The sequence below is a fragment of the Theobroma umbraticum genome, unplaced genomic scaffold (genome assembly GCF_002168275.2).
Source record: "Theobroma umbraticum cultivar Fairchild unplaced genomic scaffold, ASM216827v3 scaffold_95.0, whole genome shotgun sequence".
Classification (NCBI taxonomy): Eukaryota; Viridiplantae; Streptophyta; class Magnoliopsida; order Malvales; family Malvaceae; genus Theobroma; species Theobroma umbraticum.
Window position 1 is genome coordinate 6,462,528 of NW_018397257.1, and position 18,164 is coordinate 6,480,691.

Consider the following 18,164-nt stretch of genomic DNA (forward strand, 5'->3'; position numbering starts at 1 on the left):
CAAGGAGTACTAATTTGTTTTTATGTGTTGTATTTGTTTTGTTTCATTTTTTTCAAAAGGTTGTTGTCTTTAGATGCTAGTAATTCCTTTCTTATAATATGCTTTGTTTAAATATGTGAAAATCGTTATATATCCTGACATTATATATATAATTAAAAATTAATTAGAAAGAAGTTTTTTTTAATTTTTTTTATATTTTTTTCTTAAGAATTCAATTTTTAATAATTATTTGAAATTTTGAAATAATGAGTCTAATTAAGTTTCGTAATATATAAATGAAATTAGCATAAAAATTAAAATCATTTAATATTCAAAATCCCAACGTATTATAAATATAGTGTCTTTGCAAATTCATTAATACTAATTCCTTGAAAAATTAGAAATAAATATCTATGACCTTCGAGAATACTTGATAGTCATGAATCTTTGTTAATAAAAAATGTAAAGCAACAAAAGAAACACTTTTCTAACACCTAAAGCAAGCCTTTATTGATGGCTGATTGATTGAACTTATGCTGAATTTTGAAGCTAAAGCTACTTTACAATGACTTGGTTTGAAGAAATACTTTACAGCTATTTGGTCAATATCCAAAACCTGAATTATTGCATGTAATTTATTCCTCTTGAAATGCCCTTTCCTTTGCAATTTGTCCTAGGAATGAAGCAAGGAATCACAGCAGGTTTTGTCCTTATCGTCCTAACTCCAAGGGCTTAGTTCCTGCTGACATACCCTTTATAAAACTTCAGTTTGTGCAACAAATTTTCTCACCTCTCCTCCACTGATCGACCACTTGAAAGTCCAAACAAGGAGGAGAAAGAAACATCTTACTGTGTTTTTTTAAGACTTTTAAGACTTACAAATAGATAAGATGAAGTCATATACTTTGGTGGTTTTCTTTGTTATATTACTATGCACAGAAGCTGCCATGGTGCATGGTGATGATAAGGGCAACAAAGGGAATGGAAACAATGGCAATGGCAATGGCAAAGGCAAAGGCAAAGGCAATGGCCACGATGACAATTACAACGGTAAGGGAAAGAATAAGGGCAATGAAAAGGATAAAAATAAGGATAAGCAGAAGAAAAACGATGGTGAATTGGATTACGACAACTTGTCACCATCAGAGCTTGGCCAAGAAAGAGCATACTGCAAAGGAAAAGGTGCTTGTTACCAGAAGACCCTTGTTTGTCCATCTGAATGCCCCCAGAGGAAGCCTAAGAAGAATAAGAAGATTAAGGCATGCCATGTTAACTGCGGCAGCAAGTGCGAAGCCACTTGCAAGTGTAAGTCTCCTTGACTTAATCACTATGCATCTATTTCTTCTCTTCTTCATTATATATACTTGGGACTCATGGCTTGGCGTGAATATGGTATTAGAAGTTGTAGGAGCTCTCTATTTACTCTCTAGCTTACTTTGCCAAGTGCTGATGCTAAACTTTTCGGTCTAGGCCAATATCCATCTTCAAGACATGCAAGGATAGTGATAGAGACCCGAGCTTGGCTCCGGATTGACTCCCCGAAGCTGAAGCCAGTATATGATAAGTAGTAGTAAGAAAAATTAGAGAGAAAAGATTGTAAAAGGAGAGTATGTTAGGGACTTATGGAAGCCAATCTCCATATATATAGGGTATGGAAGATTACCTTTTTGCCTATATTCTAAAATATTCCACAATATCAAGTAACATTGATCTAAAAGGAAAGAAGACAAAATATAAAGCATCTTGTCACGACAACAGCTTTAAAGAAAAACCAATAGAAGGCCAAGGCGAGGAGTAATTCTTGTACTCTTTTAACTTGTCCAACCTTGAACGAAAACTAGAATAATAGTGTATAAGTACTTTGGTTCCATAATTATCCCAAAGGTACAGAGGAAGGTCTTGTCCACTTAGCTGAGACGCAGAGGAAAATGTTCTTCAAGCTGCAACTCTGAGACATGGAAGAGTACATTTTAACTTGGACTGATTTAGAATTTCCTTATATATTGGCAGGGAGGAAACCAAAGTGCGATGGCTATGGCTCTCTCTGCTACGACCCTCGTTTTGTTGGTGGTGATGGAGTTATGTTCTATTTCCACGGATCAAAGGATGGAAACTTTGCCATTGTCTCAGATGATAAGTTGCAGATCAATGCTCATTTCATTGGCACTAGACCACAAGGACGGACTCGTGACTTCACATGGGTGCAAGCCTTGGCTGTCATGTTTGATACTCACACTCTTGTCATTGCAGCCAACAGAGTTTCTCAGTGGGATGACAATGTTGATGCTCTCAGTGTAAGATGGAATGGCGAGGCGGTTAACATCCCTTATGACGGAGACGCTGAATGGAGGACTAATGGTGAAGAAAGAGAAGTGCTAGTAGAAAGAACTGATGACAAGAACAGTGTTAGAGTCAAGGTATCTGGTCTGGTGGAGATCGACATAAGGGTGAGACCAATTGGCAAAGAAGAAAACCGGGTTCACAACTATCAGTTACCTGATGATGATGCCTTCGCTCACTTGGAAACACAATTCAAATTCACCAATATGAGTGATCTTGTCGAAGGAGTCCTGGGAAAGACTTACCGGCCCGATTATGTTAGCCCTGTCAAGAGAGGGGTGCCTATGCCAATGATGGGTGGGGAAGACAAGTACCAAACTCCATCCCTCTTTTCACCTTTCTGCAATGCTTGCAGGTTTCAGAGACCATCTGGAGTTGCTAGCATCTGAAGAGTTTCTCCATGCTGATAATAATCAGAGAAGAAATAAATTGGTCTCTGCAAATGAACCAAGCTTATAACTAAACAGATGAGTCAATCATCTTGTTTTGCGTGTTTTTACCTTCCTAATTTTGTTATTTTAAACAAATAAGGGCCATACGAAAGTTGCCCATCATATACATATAATTAATTAGTTTTTATGTGCTTAAAATATTTCTTAATGCTGAAATGCTTATCTTGCTAAGGAAGTGCCTTCATTACTAGACTTATTCAGCACCAACTTTCTTCATTTTTTTTTCTTTGAAGGGCATGAACAGGACCAATTTTCTTGTGTTTGACTATCTTCATATATAGCTTTATTCAAGAGAAACAAGAACAATGAAAGCTTCTGGCCATACATGGCCACGAAGCCCATAAGATTTCTTTGTTCTGAAACCTTCATTTTCAGAAGCAACGTAACAGCTAATTTAGACTGGCAGCCTAGTAAGCAATTGCCATTAAGCAGTCAATGTTCAAAGTTAAATATCAGAAAAGAAAACTGTTCCTTAAACGTCAATTTTAGACCTTACCCACAGAGCCTTCCCTCCGTAATCTAACTGACCATCATAGATTTTCATAAATCAGAAGAGTAAAGAAGGCTAACCTCAAAAGATCGAACTGGTATGTTATATATACCGGCTAATAGAAGAGTGAGGATATGGTATTACTTTTTGCTGTATCTTATTAGTGAAACAATACATATGATGGTGTTGAAGATTGAAACGAAATGCCCCACTTGCTATATGACATTCTCTTACAAGAAGCCGCATTTTCAGCAGGTGCAAGGTGAACTTGTTAACATCTAATGGATTTGACTTGAGCAATTCTCTTTTATAAGTTAATGCAACTTGTTGTAAATATAAAGCCTTTCATAACATTGTAAGCATAAGGGATGTGGGCGGTTTGAGGTGTGCAGAAACCAGAAATGTAGAGTTGTTTGACTTTAAAGAGCCAATTTTTTAATTTGGAAACTTTGAGATCCAAGGCGGCCATTATGAGAGGTTTAATCACATGACAAAGCGTGATAAGAATTTAAGCGAGTGGCGGAGTTTATACTTTAATTACAATGTAAGAAGTGTGTTTCCCTTCACTCCTTGATGGATTTATATATATATATATATATATATATACCCATATATAATCCACTTGCATCTTTCTCTGCAATCTGCTGAACTGGTTTCTTTGAATGCATCTCACTTATTAAAGCACCATGCAGAAAATATACAATACTACTTCATATATGTCTGTATAAAGCTATCAGCTGGCATTACAACCCATCACTAGTTCATAAATCACAAGGATCTAATACCATGTGGTAAACAAAATGGAATTACCTTCTTATTTTGTAGATTTCAGTTGCATACTGTCTCCATCTCCATTGTAACATATACCATTTGACTTAACAGATACTTTGATGATAATCATAACTCTTTTCCTCTTAATTCTTTCGAGTGTACCCAAAGGACAAAAGAGAATTTTTTTTTAAAAAAATAATATTTAGAAAGGAAAAAGACAGTGGGGGTGGGTGAGGGTGTTTTTTTCGAGGCAGACCATAGTATTGCATTAAAGGCATAAAGCTAGGAGCCACGAGAGTGCATAACCCGTTACGTTCTTCCCTGAGTCACTTCAAACTGAAGAAAGGGTGTTTTTCATTTTTCATTTCAAAGAAATTGCAGCATGATAGAATGTTTTCACAAGAATCATTTCAAACATCTAGAGATACAGACTGTTCATTACCAAAACAGAGGATTGTTACACCCCATAATGAAGTGTGCAGCTCTTTTAACGTTTACTAGGAACAAAGTCTCATCCTTCAATTTGGAGTCTCATCCTGCAGCTACATGACTTTTTTGGCACCTTGAGTCGGTCATAAATCTTGCTCAACTAGCTAGCAGAATATTAGTGCTTGAACTTGAAGCATCCAAATTACTAGTATCATTTCAGAAGGATATTGTCTCCAATCTCAAGCAAGGCCTACGCCTAAGTTTAGTAACCATAACAATAATGCTAAATGTAGTCCTCCCAATTTCATATGGTCAAATGGACAGATCCAGAAGACTCATGAAAATTAAAGAGGAGCTGTTTCTCAACTTCTTGTTTATAGTCAGAAGAAATGTCACATGGCTTTAACCGAGTTTCTAGGCAGATTGCCGGCCCAACTGGCCTTTATAGAGGTTTCCTCCCACCATGCCTCAGCATCTCTTCTCCAAACTGCAACACTTGAAGATCAATAGAAGGAGAAGAAAAACAAAGTCATAATCACAAAAGCTTGCATTTAAACATACAGACATGGGTAGAATATACTCGTTCGTTTTGGTGACCCTTGCTCTAGTGTTCAATTCCATGGAAGCGAGCTATGCTCAAGGCAATGGCAATGGCAACAGGAAGAAGGCACCCTATGATGCTGCTTCAACACATTACGATGTTCTGAAACCAAGCAAGAAAGGACAGGAAAGAGTTTTCTGCCAAGCAAGAGGGGCATGTAATGGCAAGACACTCACATGTCCGGCTCAATGCCCTGAGAGGAAGCCCAAGAAGAACAAAAAGAATAAAGGATGCTTCTTTGATTGCAGTAGCAAGTGTGAAGTCACCTGCAAATGTAAGTCTCCTACTTAAGTACTCTTCTATGTTATGCTTGTATGCTGTTCAAGGAATTCTTATGCAGCAATGTATTTTTACAATGTAATATATGCTGATAAATTTTAAGTCGTTTGACAGGGAGAAGACCAAACTGTGATGGATATGGCTCTCTGTGTTATGATCCAAGGTTTGTTGGTGGTGATGGCGTAATGTTCTACTTCCATGGAGCCAAGGGAGGAAATTTTGCCATTGTATCAGATGATAACCTCCAAATCAATGCACACTTCATCGGAACACGACCTGAAGGAAGGACTCGGGACTACACATGGGTGCAAGCCCTGGCTGTCATGTTCGACACTCACACTCTCGTCCTCGCAGCAAAGAGAGTCTCTCAATGGGATGACAGCTTTGATTCTCTCACTGTGAGATGGGACGGCGAAGCAGTTAGCATCCCCACTGATGGAGAGGCTGAATGGAGGACTAATTCTGAAGAAAGGGAAGTGGTCGTAGAAAGAACTGATGATACCAATAGTGTTAAAGTGACAGTTGCAGGGCTGGTGGAATTGAACGTAAAGGTTAGAGCTATTGGAGAACGGGAAAATAAGGTTCACAACTACCAGTTGCCAGCTGATGATGCTTTTGCCCATTTGGAGACACAGTTCAAATTTACCAATGTAAGCGATCGCGTGGAAGGAGTGCTAGGCCAGACTTACAGGGCAGACTATGTTAGCCCTGTCAAGAGAGGTGTTCCAATGCCGATGATGGGTGGGGAGGACAAATACCAAACGCCATCCCTCTTTTCTCCTCTCTGCAAACTTTGCAGGTTCAAAGGACAAGCCGGCTTTGCTTCCATCTAAGGGACTACCTCAATACTGACTAAAATAAATAACATACATGTTGTTGTTTGATACCAAGGCAGCGCAAAGTATGCAATTTTCTGTGGGGTCATTAGCTTTGCAATTGAAACACCAATAAGGGCTACAGATTTGCCCAGCACATCATTATTTTAAACAGATGTATAAAGCTTTACTGTTTTCAAAGATCTAAAAGTTTTGTTTTTCTTTTAAATATATATATATATATATATATACATGGTTCATCTTTACATTATGGCCATCAATTGCCGCCCTCGGTGTGCTCTAATTCATGCATACGGAATCGTTTTCAATCTTGAAGCATCACACCAATCGAAGTTGCCTTTAGTGCTTCCATCTTCTAGTCAAAAGAAAAAAAACAAACAGTAATATGGAGAGAAGCATCCTCCACAAAGTTTCTGAAGTGGAAAAACCGCGTTATCGTACATGTTAGCTTCAGATCATTTGATTTGTAGTTTCCTCCTTTACCCTCTCCTACGTGCTAGCTTTAGATCGTTTGACTTCTTCTTTCCTCCGTTAGGCAATATGCACACCCCGTTTACAAATCACCCGAGAACTCCTTACCTGCTCAATGTGAGATACTTAGAAGCACCCAATCCTCCATCGGCCACCCTACCTGCTTCCCCCCAAAAAGTGTTTTAAGTTAACTCTGATATTACTCGTCCCAGGACCATTACTCTCTTCCACAATACTAACCTAATAATATATATAACACCGCGGCTTATAAATCACTCAAAAACTCACCTACCTACCCACGGGAGACTTTTGAAAACATCTTATCTGCTTCCTTCCTGAGACGCTTTGGCATGACACAACGACGTCTTACTTCCCATTCTTCTTTTTGAAAGTACTTGACGAGGATAGACTCAAGATAGGTCTACTCCGATACACGCGGGAGCGTCAGCCGCTAGCTGATTGTAAACAAAGTAAAGACTCCTTTGGCTTTGCATTTTTTTTTTATTATTGTAGTAACGTATTTCCTGACAGTCAAATCTTCCTTTGATCACATTTAAAGCACATTTTGATTTGGGGCCAAAACATGAGCTTAAAAAAGGGTGAAGATGAGCCTAAGAGAGGAGCTAACCGGATCGTAATAAATTATAGTATACAAATTTAATGTTCCATTGAAATTCTATCCTAAGCTCTTTCCAATGCCAGCATTCAAGGCATTTGTTATCTAGGAGAATGTGTTTTGGGAATCTGGCTCTGGAGATTCTAAACAAGTTCTATAGTCTAATAGTTGTATTACAGTCTAAAAACCACTATCAAGTATAAAGTAATAGAAAAGAAAAAGGTTCCTGAATTCAACTCTTTTGACTTTAAAATAACAGAACCTGTTGAGAACTTGATTGCAATGACTTAGCACCAGCCTGCAACTCTGATGAATGGTGGTACCAACAAAATGAGGGTTTTTTTTTTCCTATTTCTACCCGTAGACTAGACACAATTTAAGCATCAATATATTTGCATTTAACCAACAATAAAATGCCAATTTAAGGAAGATCATTGCAGTAATTGTAAGAATAGTTCTTAAAATAGCACTATTAAACTGTTCCTTTAGGCAGAGATCATCGAAACCCCATTACAATTAGAATGAAGAAAACAGCTGAATTCTTCTCAGGCATGTGTGACTTATTGTCATTAGTTCATGAAATATCTTAATGCCATCATCACATCGGTTTTAGGTTTGCGTCACATGACACAGTGCACTAATATTTCATCTATACTTTCCTGCACAAGAAGGCATCTACTCTGTTCAAAGATACACTGATGTGCAGAATTATCATTAGAGTTGACACTACACTAACGTTTATTTTTCTTAGTACTAGCAAGAATATATCTGTTGTATGAAACCTTTTCCTTTTGTAGCAAGAATCCTTTTACTTTGACAAGCTGTCAAAATTCTTATTTGATCAAACACTTACTTGCGGACAATGCTTCGCTTGCACCCTGTAATGCATGCTTATTAACATTTCTTCATGTACAGGAAACTTCTACAGCTAAGCTCTTCATGACTCCTTTGCAAGGGTCACCAAATGCACTAGTTGATACTCCAATACTACATCTTGTCGATCCAATGCAAGCCTGAATAATTTAACAATTATCAGTAAATATAAATAATTTAGTTAACAACCACAGAAGTCGTAGATGAAGAGTGAACAAGATAGCACCTTCTGTACGATGGAGAGTGCCCTAACACTGCTACACCTGCCATGGCTAAAACTACCACAAGTCCCACGAGGAGTTCCAAAACTTGCAAATTTGATTGAAGAAATAACCTGATTTGGAGATGGGCAAACCAGGGATAGGATAGGGCTTGAAGTCCTTCCTGTTTTTGAATCTGAACTCCACATATCTACAGGTAATGGGTGAGATTCTGATACATGTGAGCACAAACTTCCCATCTGTTTGGTTGCAAAAGCGAGATGTGTCGGATCCCCACCAAGTTCCTCAAACAAAACAAGAATGTTGCCACTTGGTTGCAACCATGAACGGGGTACATGGTACCTGTAAGTGAGATAGATAACCCATGATAAGAAATTTTTATATATTAAACTGTTAATTTTCAGGCTTTCCAATGTAGACTCTTTGGCACTCACAACTGCTGAGATGGCTTCCCACAATTCTTGAGGCATTTGTTTGAATTATAAGATCCTCTATAGTTACAAGAGTCAGTACAGCCACCATTTCGAGAGATATAGGCTGGCCAATAACGTCCAATGCTCTGTCCATTCACCCATGCCTCACCCTTCCCCATCCCAGTGAAGTCTAAAGCAATTGGGTCATTTCCAGCTGGGGCGTCAAAATTTGTCTGCATACAGAAAATTGAACACTAGTTGCTTAGATGTTGATTCAATTGTGTGATCCATTATATATTTTTATGAATTGATAGCTCATAGGTTAGCTAGGGTATGAAAATTCATGACAAAACAAATAGATGATGCTAAAAATGTTTGGCCTGTACTAAACCAAATCATCACCCCTACAACATATGGCAAACACCGACTCTCCATGAATGACCCAACTTAAAGCCTCAACCTGGTTTGTCATTATACTAAGATTTTGGAATTCGATGCTAGGATTCTCTTTCACATTTTACTATACAATAAACTCTTAAACTATAACTTTGGGCATTAAAACCTTTTTTCATAATTTTTATGTTCTGTTTATGTGCATTCATGATTTAAAAGTCAACTATTGTGTTCTATTCTTCTTACTTTACTCTCTATCATTACTCTTTGAGAAATTTCCTCATTTGTAAAAAGAAAAATGTTCAGAAGTAATAGGTGACATGTTACTACATAATAATTCACTTTGGAAGTTGTGCTGAAAGGAACTGATACACTTAGTTAATATTAATGGACGAAAGCAACAAAAATTTATGCTGACTGCTGTATCTGGTTGTTTATTCTGGAAAAGGGTTAGTGCAATAATTGTTATCTTTAAAGATTGTCCTAGAAGGAATCAATATATATTCTGAAAGGTAGAGACTTCAAACTCAAATTTTTCCTAATATTGCTCACTGCTAAACAGTAAACCCCCAGCTTTCTTTCACTTAATAGATATAGGACTATTGTTGCACACATTGACCGTGGAGTTTTGAAACTCCACAAGCAGGGTTACAATATTGTCACATGTCCTTTTATTTATCATATTGATTTATTAATTTTTTTAAATATACCCTAATAAGGTATATGGCAATTCTCTAACCCTGCTGCTGGAATTTAAAAACTCCACTGACAGTATATATATTAATTATCAGAACTAGAAGATTCAAAAATAAGTAATATTCAGGCCAAAAAAGAACCCTAAATTATGTAGTAACTAATAAAAGAATGATAGGCATAATACCTTATTGAATAATCAATACCCTTTTGCTGCAATAAGGAAATTCAAAATCCACAAAACCATACCTAATTAAAACTTAAGTATTACCTTGTACCAAATCAGGGGTTGATTCTTGGGCAAGGTGGATTGTGAGATCCATTGTGATGAACTTCCACTTGGTAGACCTAAATCTTCCCCTTTAAGTCCAACCTATATTCATGATTGGAGAAACAAGAAGAAAGTTAAAGTACCATTGCACAAATTTCTTTTGGAAGTTAACATTACTTGGGAGTTTGATTCCTCTTCAGTCAGAGTGAGGTCTACTATATTGATTATTTAGTGCCATCGCACCACAATCAATGGATGGGTGCTTGATGTGGCAGAGAGAAATAGATTGTGTTCACCATTGCAATGGATGTGATTCAAAACCAATTCTTAGAACCCATTCTCCCAGTTTGTAGGTTATAAAGAAATGCAGTGTTTATTCACCATCTTACCCTTGTTCAGAATTGTAATTAGGATAATGATTAATGTTGACAGGATAATTAAAGAAAGAGACACTGACCTGATACATCCACCGCTGTGAGGAGAGATCGGTACTGCTACCGTTCTTTAAACCATTAAGAGTCACTGGACCAGTGATCCCTGCCCCCGTTAGGTCAAAAAAGGCTCCATAGTTCTGATACAGATGTGTCCAATTAGATGATACTTATATCTAAATATTTTTCTTACAACTGATTAATCCAACAGATAAGATATTCAGCTTTTATAGAAACTACAACACTAGAACTTGCAGATAAATATTTCCATTTTCAGTCAATGATTATGTAAATCTTAGTCAGGAGAGCTGAACCTGCAGTCCTACAGTCAAACTCAGGAGATCAATTGTGTTCTTCCCAGGTACAACAGTGACAGGAATATCCACCTTAACCTTAGCATTGCCACTATTACCAGTTCCACTCCCTGCAGGAAGGAGTTTCAAAAGATACACACACATAATCATTATTGCTACAGTGGTTCAAATGAAACATCATCTCTGCTGTAACAGTACAAGCAAAGTCATGTAATATCAGCATCTATGATCTATGTCATTCAACATAAAATTTTGATATTAGAGAATATATTGGAGCTATCCTGCCCAGAATCCTAAACTAGTGTGTTGAGCTAATAAGCCTGCTGCAACTCCCTAATGCAAGACATTCTTTCGTGGCTTCTGATGCATTTTCACTTCCATTACCTAAGATGCAACATTAGAAAGGACTTTAATGTAAATTTTATCAACGGAATTGCAGTCTTCTCATATTTTATCCATAAATTTGAACCCCAAACTTGATGTTCATGATTCAGCAGTTGGGAAGTTCTTTCAGAGCTCTATGCATTGTATGAGACACCTAACTAAAGACACAAAAACTATCTGACTATCCACTGCACCAGTTTCCTAAACTATCAATTATAGCTAGTGTAATCTAAGCCAAGGTTCACATTCTCCATATTGTTCAGAGAGATGCTACCCGAGCCTATACAAGCTAGAAATCTGTTGGAGAAATAAAAGAATGCTCCTATCATCTTCACTCAAAATGCTAACCCTTTCATTCATCCCATTTTACTACAGAAAATGTTGAACATTACTTAATAATACAACAGTGCAGAACTCAAGGATAAGTGAAAAGAAGAAAGAAATTGCAAATGAAAATGACCAAATGTATATGGAAATCTAAGATATTGCATTTCAAATACAACTATTATTTCCAACTACCTGCAAGTTTCCCATTTATAAAAGCATGAAGGGCATGCCCCAGGGATTCCACATGAAGAACAGTTTGAGATCCGTCTTCAAGGAAAGGCTCATCTCCTTTGATATCAGTGCTGCCAAAAGTATTCAATAAAATTTATTAAAACATTTAAACATAAAAATATAGACAGGTAGCAATCACACAGTCAGGAAACAATATTTAAAACAAAACACCAACATACCTTAATGAATACCATAAGTAGTCGCTTTTATCAGCAGTAGTGTTTATTTGCTCTAACAATCCAAGTTTGTTAAATGCATCAGCCTTTGAGATACCCACGGGTTCATTTACCCAACTCCAGCTTGTCCCAATTGCCTCAGTTGAATCAGCATCGATATTCAAAGGTTCATGCATGAAGCTTGGAATTACAGTCATAGAGTTAATCTGTCATGTGAAAATTAAAACTAGATGAATTATTTTACTAGAAAGAACAAACTTACTAGAGGAAAAATTGATGCAGTTAACATATAGCATAAGTTACAAACCTTTGCGGTGTTCAGAACTACATTCTTGCAGTCTGGTAAGATGCTGACCGACCATGCAGGCAAATGGTATGAATTGCCATTGAAAGTAACCGTCGCATCAGATTGGGTGCCCACATTGGCAAGAAAAGCTGCACATAGTCCTGATCCTGTTTTATATACAGCAGACTGGGGGAGGAAAAATACATTAATGAACTAGTAATTTAGAACAAGACCTGACAGAAGCAGCATTCAGACCTCTATCAATTAATTTATGCTATCATCTTTCAATAATGATCAGAGCACAATTTGTGCTTGAAAATAGTTAACTAGGAAGAGTCCAGGAAATACCTCCAAGTTTGGACCCAAAGAGGAAATTGTAGGATCAGTGGCAACCATTGCTTCTTCGCAAAGCTTTATAGCCTTATGAACATCTCTTAGGTGACCCCACTTGGGTTGTCTAACATGTCCTGCAACATACACAGAAGAACAATAAACTGATTGACAGATGAAACTTAGAAGATGCCGTCTAATAAATTATAAACTGAATAATCATGTATTAACATTCTTTCATTATTACAAGACCAGCACCTCATCATCATAGCAACTACAAATATTAGTTAAGCTGCATACAGATGATGACCTGAAGTACGTTGCGGGCGCTTATAGAGCCAAGTGGATGCTCAGGAATACTAACAATTAGTTAAATTGATTAAAAACATACCATACTCATCAATTGGAGCATCATAATCATAACTGGTAGCAATAAAGGGTCCACCAGCAGTCCTGTCAAAGTTCGTTCCACCATGATACTGTTTTAAGAGCAACCAAAACAAATTTGACTCATAAGTTACATGTTTGGTTTGGAATGAGACCATACTTGATTTTAGGATAAAATTTCATTAGTATAAAAAATAATGTACAAACATATTTTTTGAACCCTAATTTCCATTACCATATAATAGTTTTGGAAAGTTCCACCTCTTTGGAAAAACCGTGCAACAGCAAATGCGATGTCTTCTACAGGTCTGTAGGGAACAGCACCACCAAATGAAAGAAACCTGGCATTTGAAATATCTTGGGGAAGTCATGAGTAAGCAATATTTTGACAAAAAGTTGAATAAGAGAAATAAACAATTAACATTTTTGATGGAGACATTTAATCCAGAACAGTTAGCTTGTAGAAGTCAGATTACTAAATTATATAAACGAGTCAGACACCCTACCATCCAGTCCAATTCTCAGTCCACATTTTTGGTTTCTTGTTAGAATTTGGGGTGAATTGGTCGCAATAGAAACCATTGCAGGTGTTGATCTGTCAATGCCAAGATAAAAGAAGAAATTATATATGAATAAGCCTATTACCCAGATTATCAAAAGAAACAGTAAACAATTTAAAATACCTTTCACCTAAAAGTATGCAAATTTTGAATGAATTGATTAACTACTATGAATTAACAATTGTGAGTAAAAAAAATAGGTTGAAAAACCCCCCCAAAAAAAAAAGAGAAAAAGAAAAAACTTACAATGGGATCAGGAGCATCTGATTGCTGGCACATAACCCAGGGAACTCCAGTATCCAAGGAAACAGCCATGCTAGCTGCCCAGTTGATATAGGGTTTTGCAGCTGCCCCATATGATGAATCAATATTCCCATACTCATTTTCAATCTGGTATGATTAACAATAAACACATAAATACAACAAAAACAAATATGGAAAACATAAAGAGTACTTCTAAAATAAGCCTAAAATACCATAAAAGAAATTATAGCACACACAACTAAAAATCAGCATAAATCATAACAGATGTACCAATTAGCAAGCAATACTGCAACAGGCATTGATTTTAAAAAAAAGAGAGGACAAAAAATAAAGGTGACCTGTGACAAAATAATGGGTCCTCCCTGTGATGCATACAAATTCTCTTTCTTCATCATTTCAACAATCTTAGCCGTGAACCGCTGCATTTCCGCCTGACACCAACAACCACAGTGGTACCATCATTGCAGCTCTTGCAACAATTTCAATCAACTTTAATAAAAAAAAAAAGCCAAAATTGAAAAAGATAAAGGAGATAATAAATTACAATATACTACTCCCTCATTTACCTTAAATGGTTCATTATCAGTTCGTAGCTTGATTCCAGGTATAAAATGTAACCAAAGAGGAAAACCACTGCAAATTTGATACCAAAATGGTCTTAATAAAGAAATAAGATCTCACATGTACCCAAAATAGAAGGGGAATAAAATGCTTACCCATAATTCCATTCAGCGCAAACATACGGACCGATGCGTAGATGAACATAGAGACCAGCTTCTGCAACTAACTTTATAAATTTAACCAAATCGTTTCTTCCTTCGAAATTGTACTGTTTATCAGTAAGCAAAAAAAATTGGAAACTAATGGAATTTACGTTTTACTTCCATTTGGACTTATTGTTCAGTTCGAATGAGGTATAATTCCAACAATTGAACAACATCTCCACTGTACTAAAAAAAAATTAAAAAAAGAAAGAGACGAAACCTGGTTTCTAACTGGTTCGTGTAAGTTCCAAAAAACGTACGTTTCAATAACATCTAAGCCTCCGTCCTTCGATTTTTGTATAAGGTCCGGCCACATCTGCAAACGTGAAACATAACCATAATTAGAGCTTCTTCTTGTTCTGAAAACAGAAAAAAAAAAAAGAAAATGTAAGCTTACGTCAGGGGTGCTGCGTGATAATGAATGGAGCCAGAGATCAAAACGCGCGTTTCCCGTCGATGACAATCGCCCGGTGATCGTACGTGACGGTGGCTGCAAACGACGTCGTTGCTGTAACCCAACAAAACCAACACCAGAATCTTTGTCCTGCTCCTCATTTCGGACTTACAATACTACAATTACACACGAAATAATAATTCCCTGCTCTTTTTTTTCTAAGGAAAAAGAAAGAACCACTTTCTTGAATAGTGGTTAAGCTAATGACTTCTTCTTTGCAACATTTCTTTTCTTCTTTGGCTTTTGGTTTGATGCCTTTCTACTTTTTCTGATAATATTTGTTGCTTGCCCGCTTTGTGTTACAAATTAAAACACTTTTAAGCTACCTCATTTACTCGCCGGAGAGTGCACGCCACCGCTACTTCACATTTCCCTCCTCCTCATCTTCTTCTTAACAATAGTATTAGTTTCTTTTTTTTTTCTTTTTTATGGTTTGGTTTATTTTCTTGATCGATAATTATGGCGTTTATAAGCTTTGCAGGGGAGCAGAGCAGTAGGGAGGAAGTAGCTACCGCGGTGAAGTAGTGAAGTGGAGAATGAAATAAGGTGCTGCTGGACAACTTGCAAAGATAATGCACCTGCCTTTTCGTCTTGCCACGTGTCTCGGGTTTATGGTACGCACACTTATGAACGGCACAACAAAACGAAAACGGGAAATGAAAAAGTAAGGGCGGATCCGCTGGACGACAGTGTCAGGGTTACCTACGTCATTTAAGATTCTTCTGCTCAAATATGTTCACTTCACGTATGGGTATTGGTAAGCGAAACACTAGTGTCTTTCCCCATTGTATTAAGATATTCAAAAGCCTTTGTTTGTTGCCTTTCCTCCCTCATTTCTGAATAGTATTAAGAAGTTAATAATGGTGATTTTTCAATTAATTTAAGCAAAGACGTGTAGAATCTAGGTGAGGGGTCCGTGAATATTAAATTGGTAAGAAATTGGGTCCCTCACTATTAAACTCATAATAATGGATAATACCAATGCAGCGGTCGTAATTGTATACCACAACATATTATTGGGTGTGCTGCCTGTATTCCCATTCAATATGATGTTGATTACACGCCATTTTCTTTTTGTTTTTGTTCTTTGAAAAAGCATTTCCAGTATTATAGAAAAGAAATTTCTTTTTAATTCATTTTGTGAGAATTAATGAAAAATTTTAATTGAAAAATCCTACAGAAGCTTATAGTACAGAAAAAGAGAAATGTCAGCGGAAGACATGCGCGTGCAAGTTGGCATCAACTCACAGAGTATCCATGGAGTCAATGAAACTAGCAAAGAAATTCATGGGAACCCAAATGGGTGAACATATACCTGATTTATTAATTAGATGCATAGATTAAACACGTCTCCGTTATTAATTATACGAGGATTATAAGTATATTATCAGAGTATTAATGCGTCAATAGGCAAATTATTAAATTAATACAAAAGGGGAAAAGTCATGACTCATGAATTTGGAGGACGGAAGGTCACGGTCGGACGTCTCTTGGGGGGAGGGCACTAGTATTTGGAGTTTTGCGATGTCGCTGTCGGAAATTTTCAACCCTAAAACAAAAAAAAAAAAGAAAATTTATTCTTTCTTCACCTTAATCTTTTTGTTGATTGTCGATAACAAATAACAGTTGCGTGACTCCAAAGGGGATCATATGATCGCTATGAAGGCATAAACTCCAAAGTTGGATTCATCATCGTTTCTTGGTGTGTGAGCTCCCAGTTTAGCTGATATCATATAATCTTTATGTATAACGATAATAATTGATAAAAGATTTTTTATAAGTATATAAAAGTTTCAGTTTGATAAAAGAATATTAATAATTAGTATTACAATGATATCACAAAAATGTGTAATAAATTAAACGATTACTTTATATCGTTTCCGATACATGACTTTTTTCTACAAAATAAATAGGGTATTAAAAATTGTAAGAGAAATGATTATACATAAATATTATAACTTAATAATTAAATAGCAATTCATGAGGAATGAACGAAGCCAAAAGAACAATAATTGTCTAATAATTTAGTATTTTCCTAATTCAGAAAGTTTCTTTTGTATGAGGTTGAAATTTAATCACTATATAATTATAAAAATGGTCCTGCTAGTTTGGCAAACGAATTGGACCGTTAAGCTACTTAATACTACTGAAAATGGCATATTTGTTTCTTTGTCATTGGGCACATCTATAAAACACTTAGTGGGGCGACCAAATAAAAAATGAGCATATCGAGAAGTTAGACAAAACTATAAAGTAGTAATCTGTGAGTCAAGATAACATATAATACAACAATTAAAATGGAATTATGTTACGTGTTCACTCCAAGGGTTGACACTATAAAACTCTATTCTGGACTCATCTCTCCTCCATTTCCAAATGTCTTTGTTTTATCACTTTTCAAAGTGTTTTTAACAACATTCACTAAAAAATATCTATAAATAAATTAACTTTCATTATATTTATTCGTTCATAAATATTATCAATTTAATTGTGCGTAAAATTTTTTATCATCATTTTAATAAATTATAAATATAAATGACAAATATTATATTATATATATTACTTTGTTTTTGAAAAAAATTAAGGTTGTTCATATATATATATATATATGATCTTAGATTATAAAACATATAATCTTTTATTAACCAATACATCTTACACTTCTATCTTAAAATTTTTAATTTTAAAATATAGTTGTTTTAAGATTTTACTTTTTTAGGTTATAATTACATAAATATTGTAAAGTTTGTGCATAAATATTGTCAATTAATTTCAAACGACAGAAGCATATTCTCAAACACATTGAAACCTTTGGCCGAACAATCAAGATGTTTAGCAGAGAAATTCATTGATCCTTATGAATATGAGTAAAAACCAACGTGGTTGTTTGCTCAAGGACAAGCCATAGCAATGATTTCTCCATCCATGTTATGAGTACTAGTGAACACCATTAACTCTGGCGGGTAATGGAGAGTAGCTCCATCTGTACGTTGTAGCAGCAGTTGAAAAAGAAGAAGCAAAGCATGCCATGTGAATGCTGGACAAATCTAAAGAGCATATCTTTTTGTTGACTGACTCTGGTGGGGGTGGGAGTGGGGCTGGGCTAGTGCTTTCAGCTTTTGGTTAGG

At 36.2% G+C, this 18,164-nt stretch overlaps 3 protein-coding genes across 4 annotated transcripts; 2 read left to right on the forward strand and 1 right to left on the reverse strand.

Annotated features, from left to right (window-relative positions):
* Window positions 1–605: 605 nt before the first annotated feature.
* On the forward strand, window positions 606–2,942 carry LOC110412606 (uncharacterized). The gene is made up of 2 exons (XM_021423189.2): window positions 606–1,284; window positions 1,990–2,942. Exons 1-2 carry the CDS (start codon window positions 870–872, stop codon window positions 2,706–2,708), a joined length of 1,134 nt encoding a protein of 377 aa, XP_021278864.1. The 5' UTR covers window positions 606–869; the 3' UTR covers window positions 2,709–2,942.
* A 2,084-nt stretch (window positions 2,943–5,026) lies between these two features.
* LOC110412363 (uncharacterized) lies at window positions 5,027–6,174 on the forward strand. The gene is made up of 2 exons (XM_021422895.1): window positions 5,027–5,336; window positions 5,456–6,174. The coding sequence occupies exons 1-2, from the start codon at window positions 5,027–5,029 to the stop codon at window positions 6,172–6,174; spliced, it is 1,029 nt and encodes a 342-aa protein (XP_021278570.1).
* Window positions 6,175–8,033: 1,859 nt separating this feature from the next.
* On the reverse strand, window positions 8,034–15,141 carry BGAL8 (beta-galactosidase 8). 2 transcript variants are annotated; one of them, XM_021423717.2, is made up of 19 exons: window positions 14,980–15,141; window positions 14,803–14,898; window positions 14,535–14,647; window positions 14,385–14,451; window positions 14,157–14,249; window positions 13,801–13,944; window positions 13,501–13,589; window positions 13,230–13,335; window positions 12,999–13,086; window positions 12,626–12,744; window positions 12,299–12,463; window positions 11,995–12,197; window positions 11,777–11,886; window positions 10,874–10,983; window positions 10,586–10,699; window positions 10,129–10,230; window positions 8,793–9,004; window positions 8,364–8,700; window positions 8,034–8,277 (listed from the first exon to the last, which is right to left on the reverse strand). In XM_021423717.2, exons 2-19 carry the CDS (start codon window positions 14,896–14,898, stop codon window positions 8,170–8,172), a joined length of 2,376 nt encoding a protein of 791 aa, XP_021279392.2. In that variant the 5' UTR covers window positions 14,980–15,141; the 3' UTR covers window positions 8,034–8,169. The 2 variants fall into 2 exon arrangements, with proteins under 2 accessions (XP_021279392.2, XP_089639006.1); XM_089782880.1 differs by lacking the exon at window positions 14,980–15,141.
* Between the last annotated feature and the right edge of the window lie 3,023 nt (window positions 15,142–18,164).

Excerpts from the sequence above, each read along its gene's own strand:
- LOC110412606 (XM_021423189.2), top strand. The coding sequence starts at position 870 with ATGAAGTCATATACTTTGGTGGTTTTCTTTGTTATATTACTATGCACA. Across the intron at positions 1,285-1,989 it reads GTGCGAAGCCACTTGCAAGT|GGAGGAAACCAAAGTGCGAT; the intron begins GTAAGTCTCCTT and ends ATATATTGGCAG.
- LOC110412363 (XM_021422895.1), top strand. The coding sequence starts at position 5,027 with ATGGGTAGAATATACTCGTTCGTTTTGGTGACCCTTGCTCTAGTGTTC. Across the intron at positions 5,337-5,455 it reads GTGTGAAGTCACCTGCAAAT|GGAGAAGACCAAACTGTGAT; the intron begins GTAAGTCTCCTA and ends GTCGTTTGACAG.
- BGAL8 (XM_021423717.2), bottom strand. The coding sequence starts at position 14,898 with ATGTGGCCGGACCTTATACAAAAATCGAAGGACGGAGGCTTAGATGTT. Across the intron at positions 12,464-12,625 it reads CTTTGGGTCCAAACTTGGAG|TCTGCTGTATATAAAACAGG; the intron begins GTATTTCCTGGA and ends TTCCTCCCCCAG. Across the intron at positions 10,231-10,585 it reads CACAGCGGTGGATGTATCAG|GTTGGACTTAAAGGGGAAGA; the intron begins GTCAGTGTCTCT and ends TCATGAATATAG.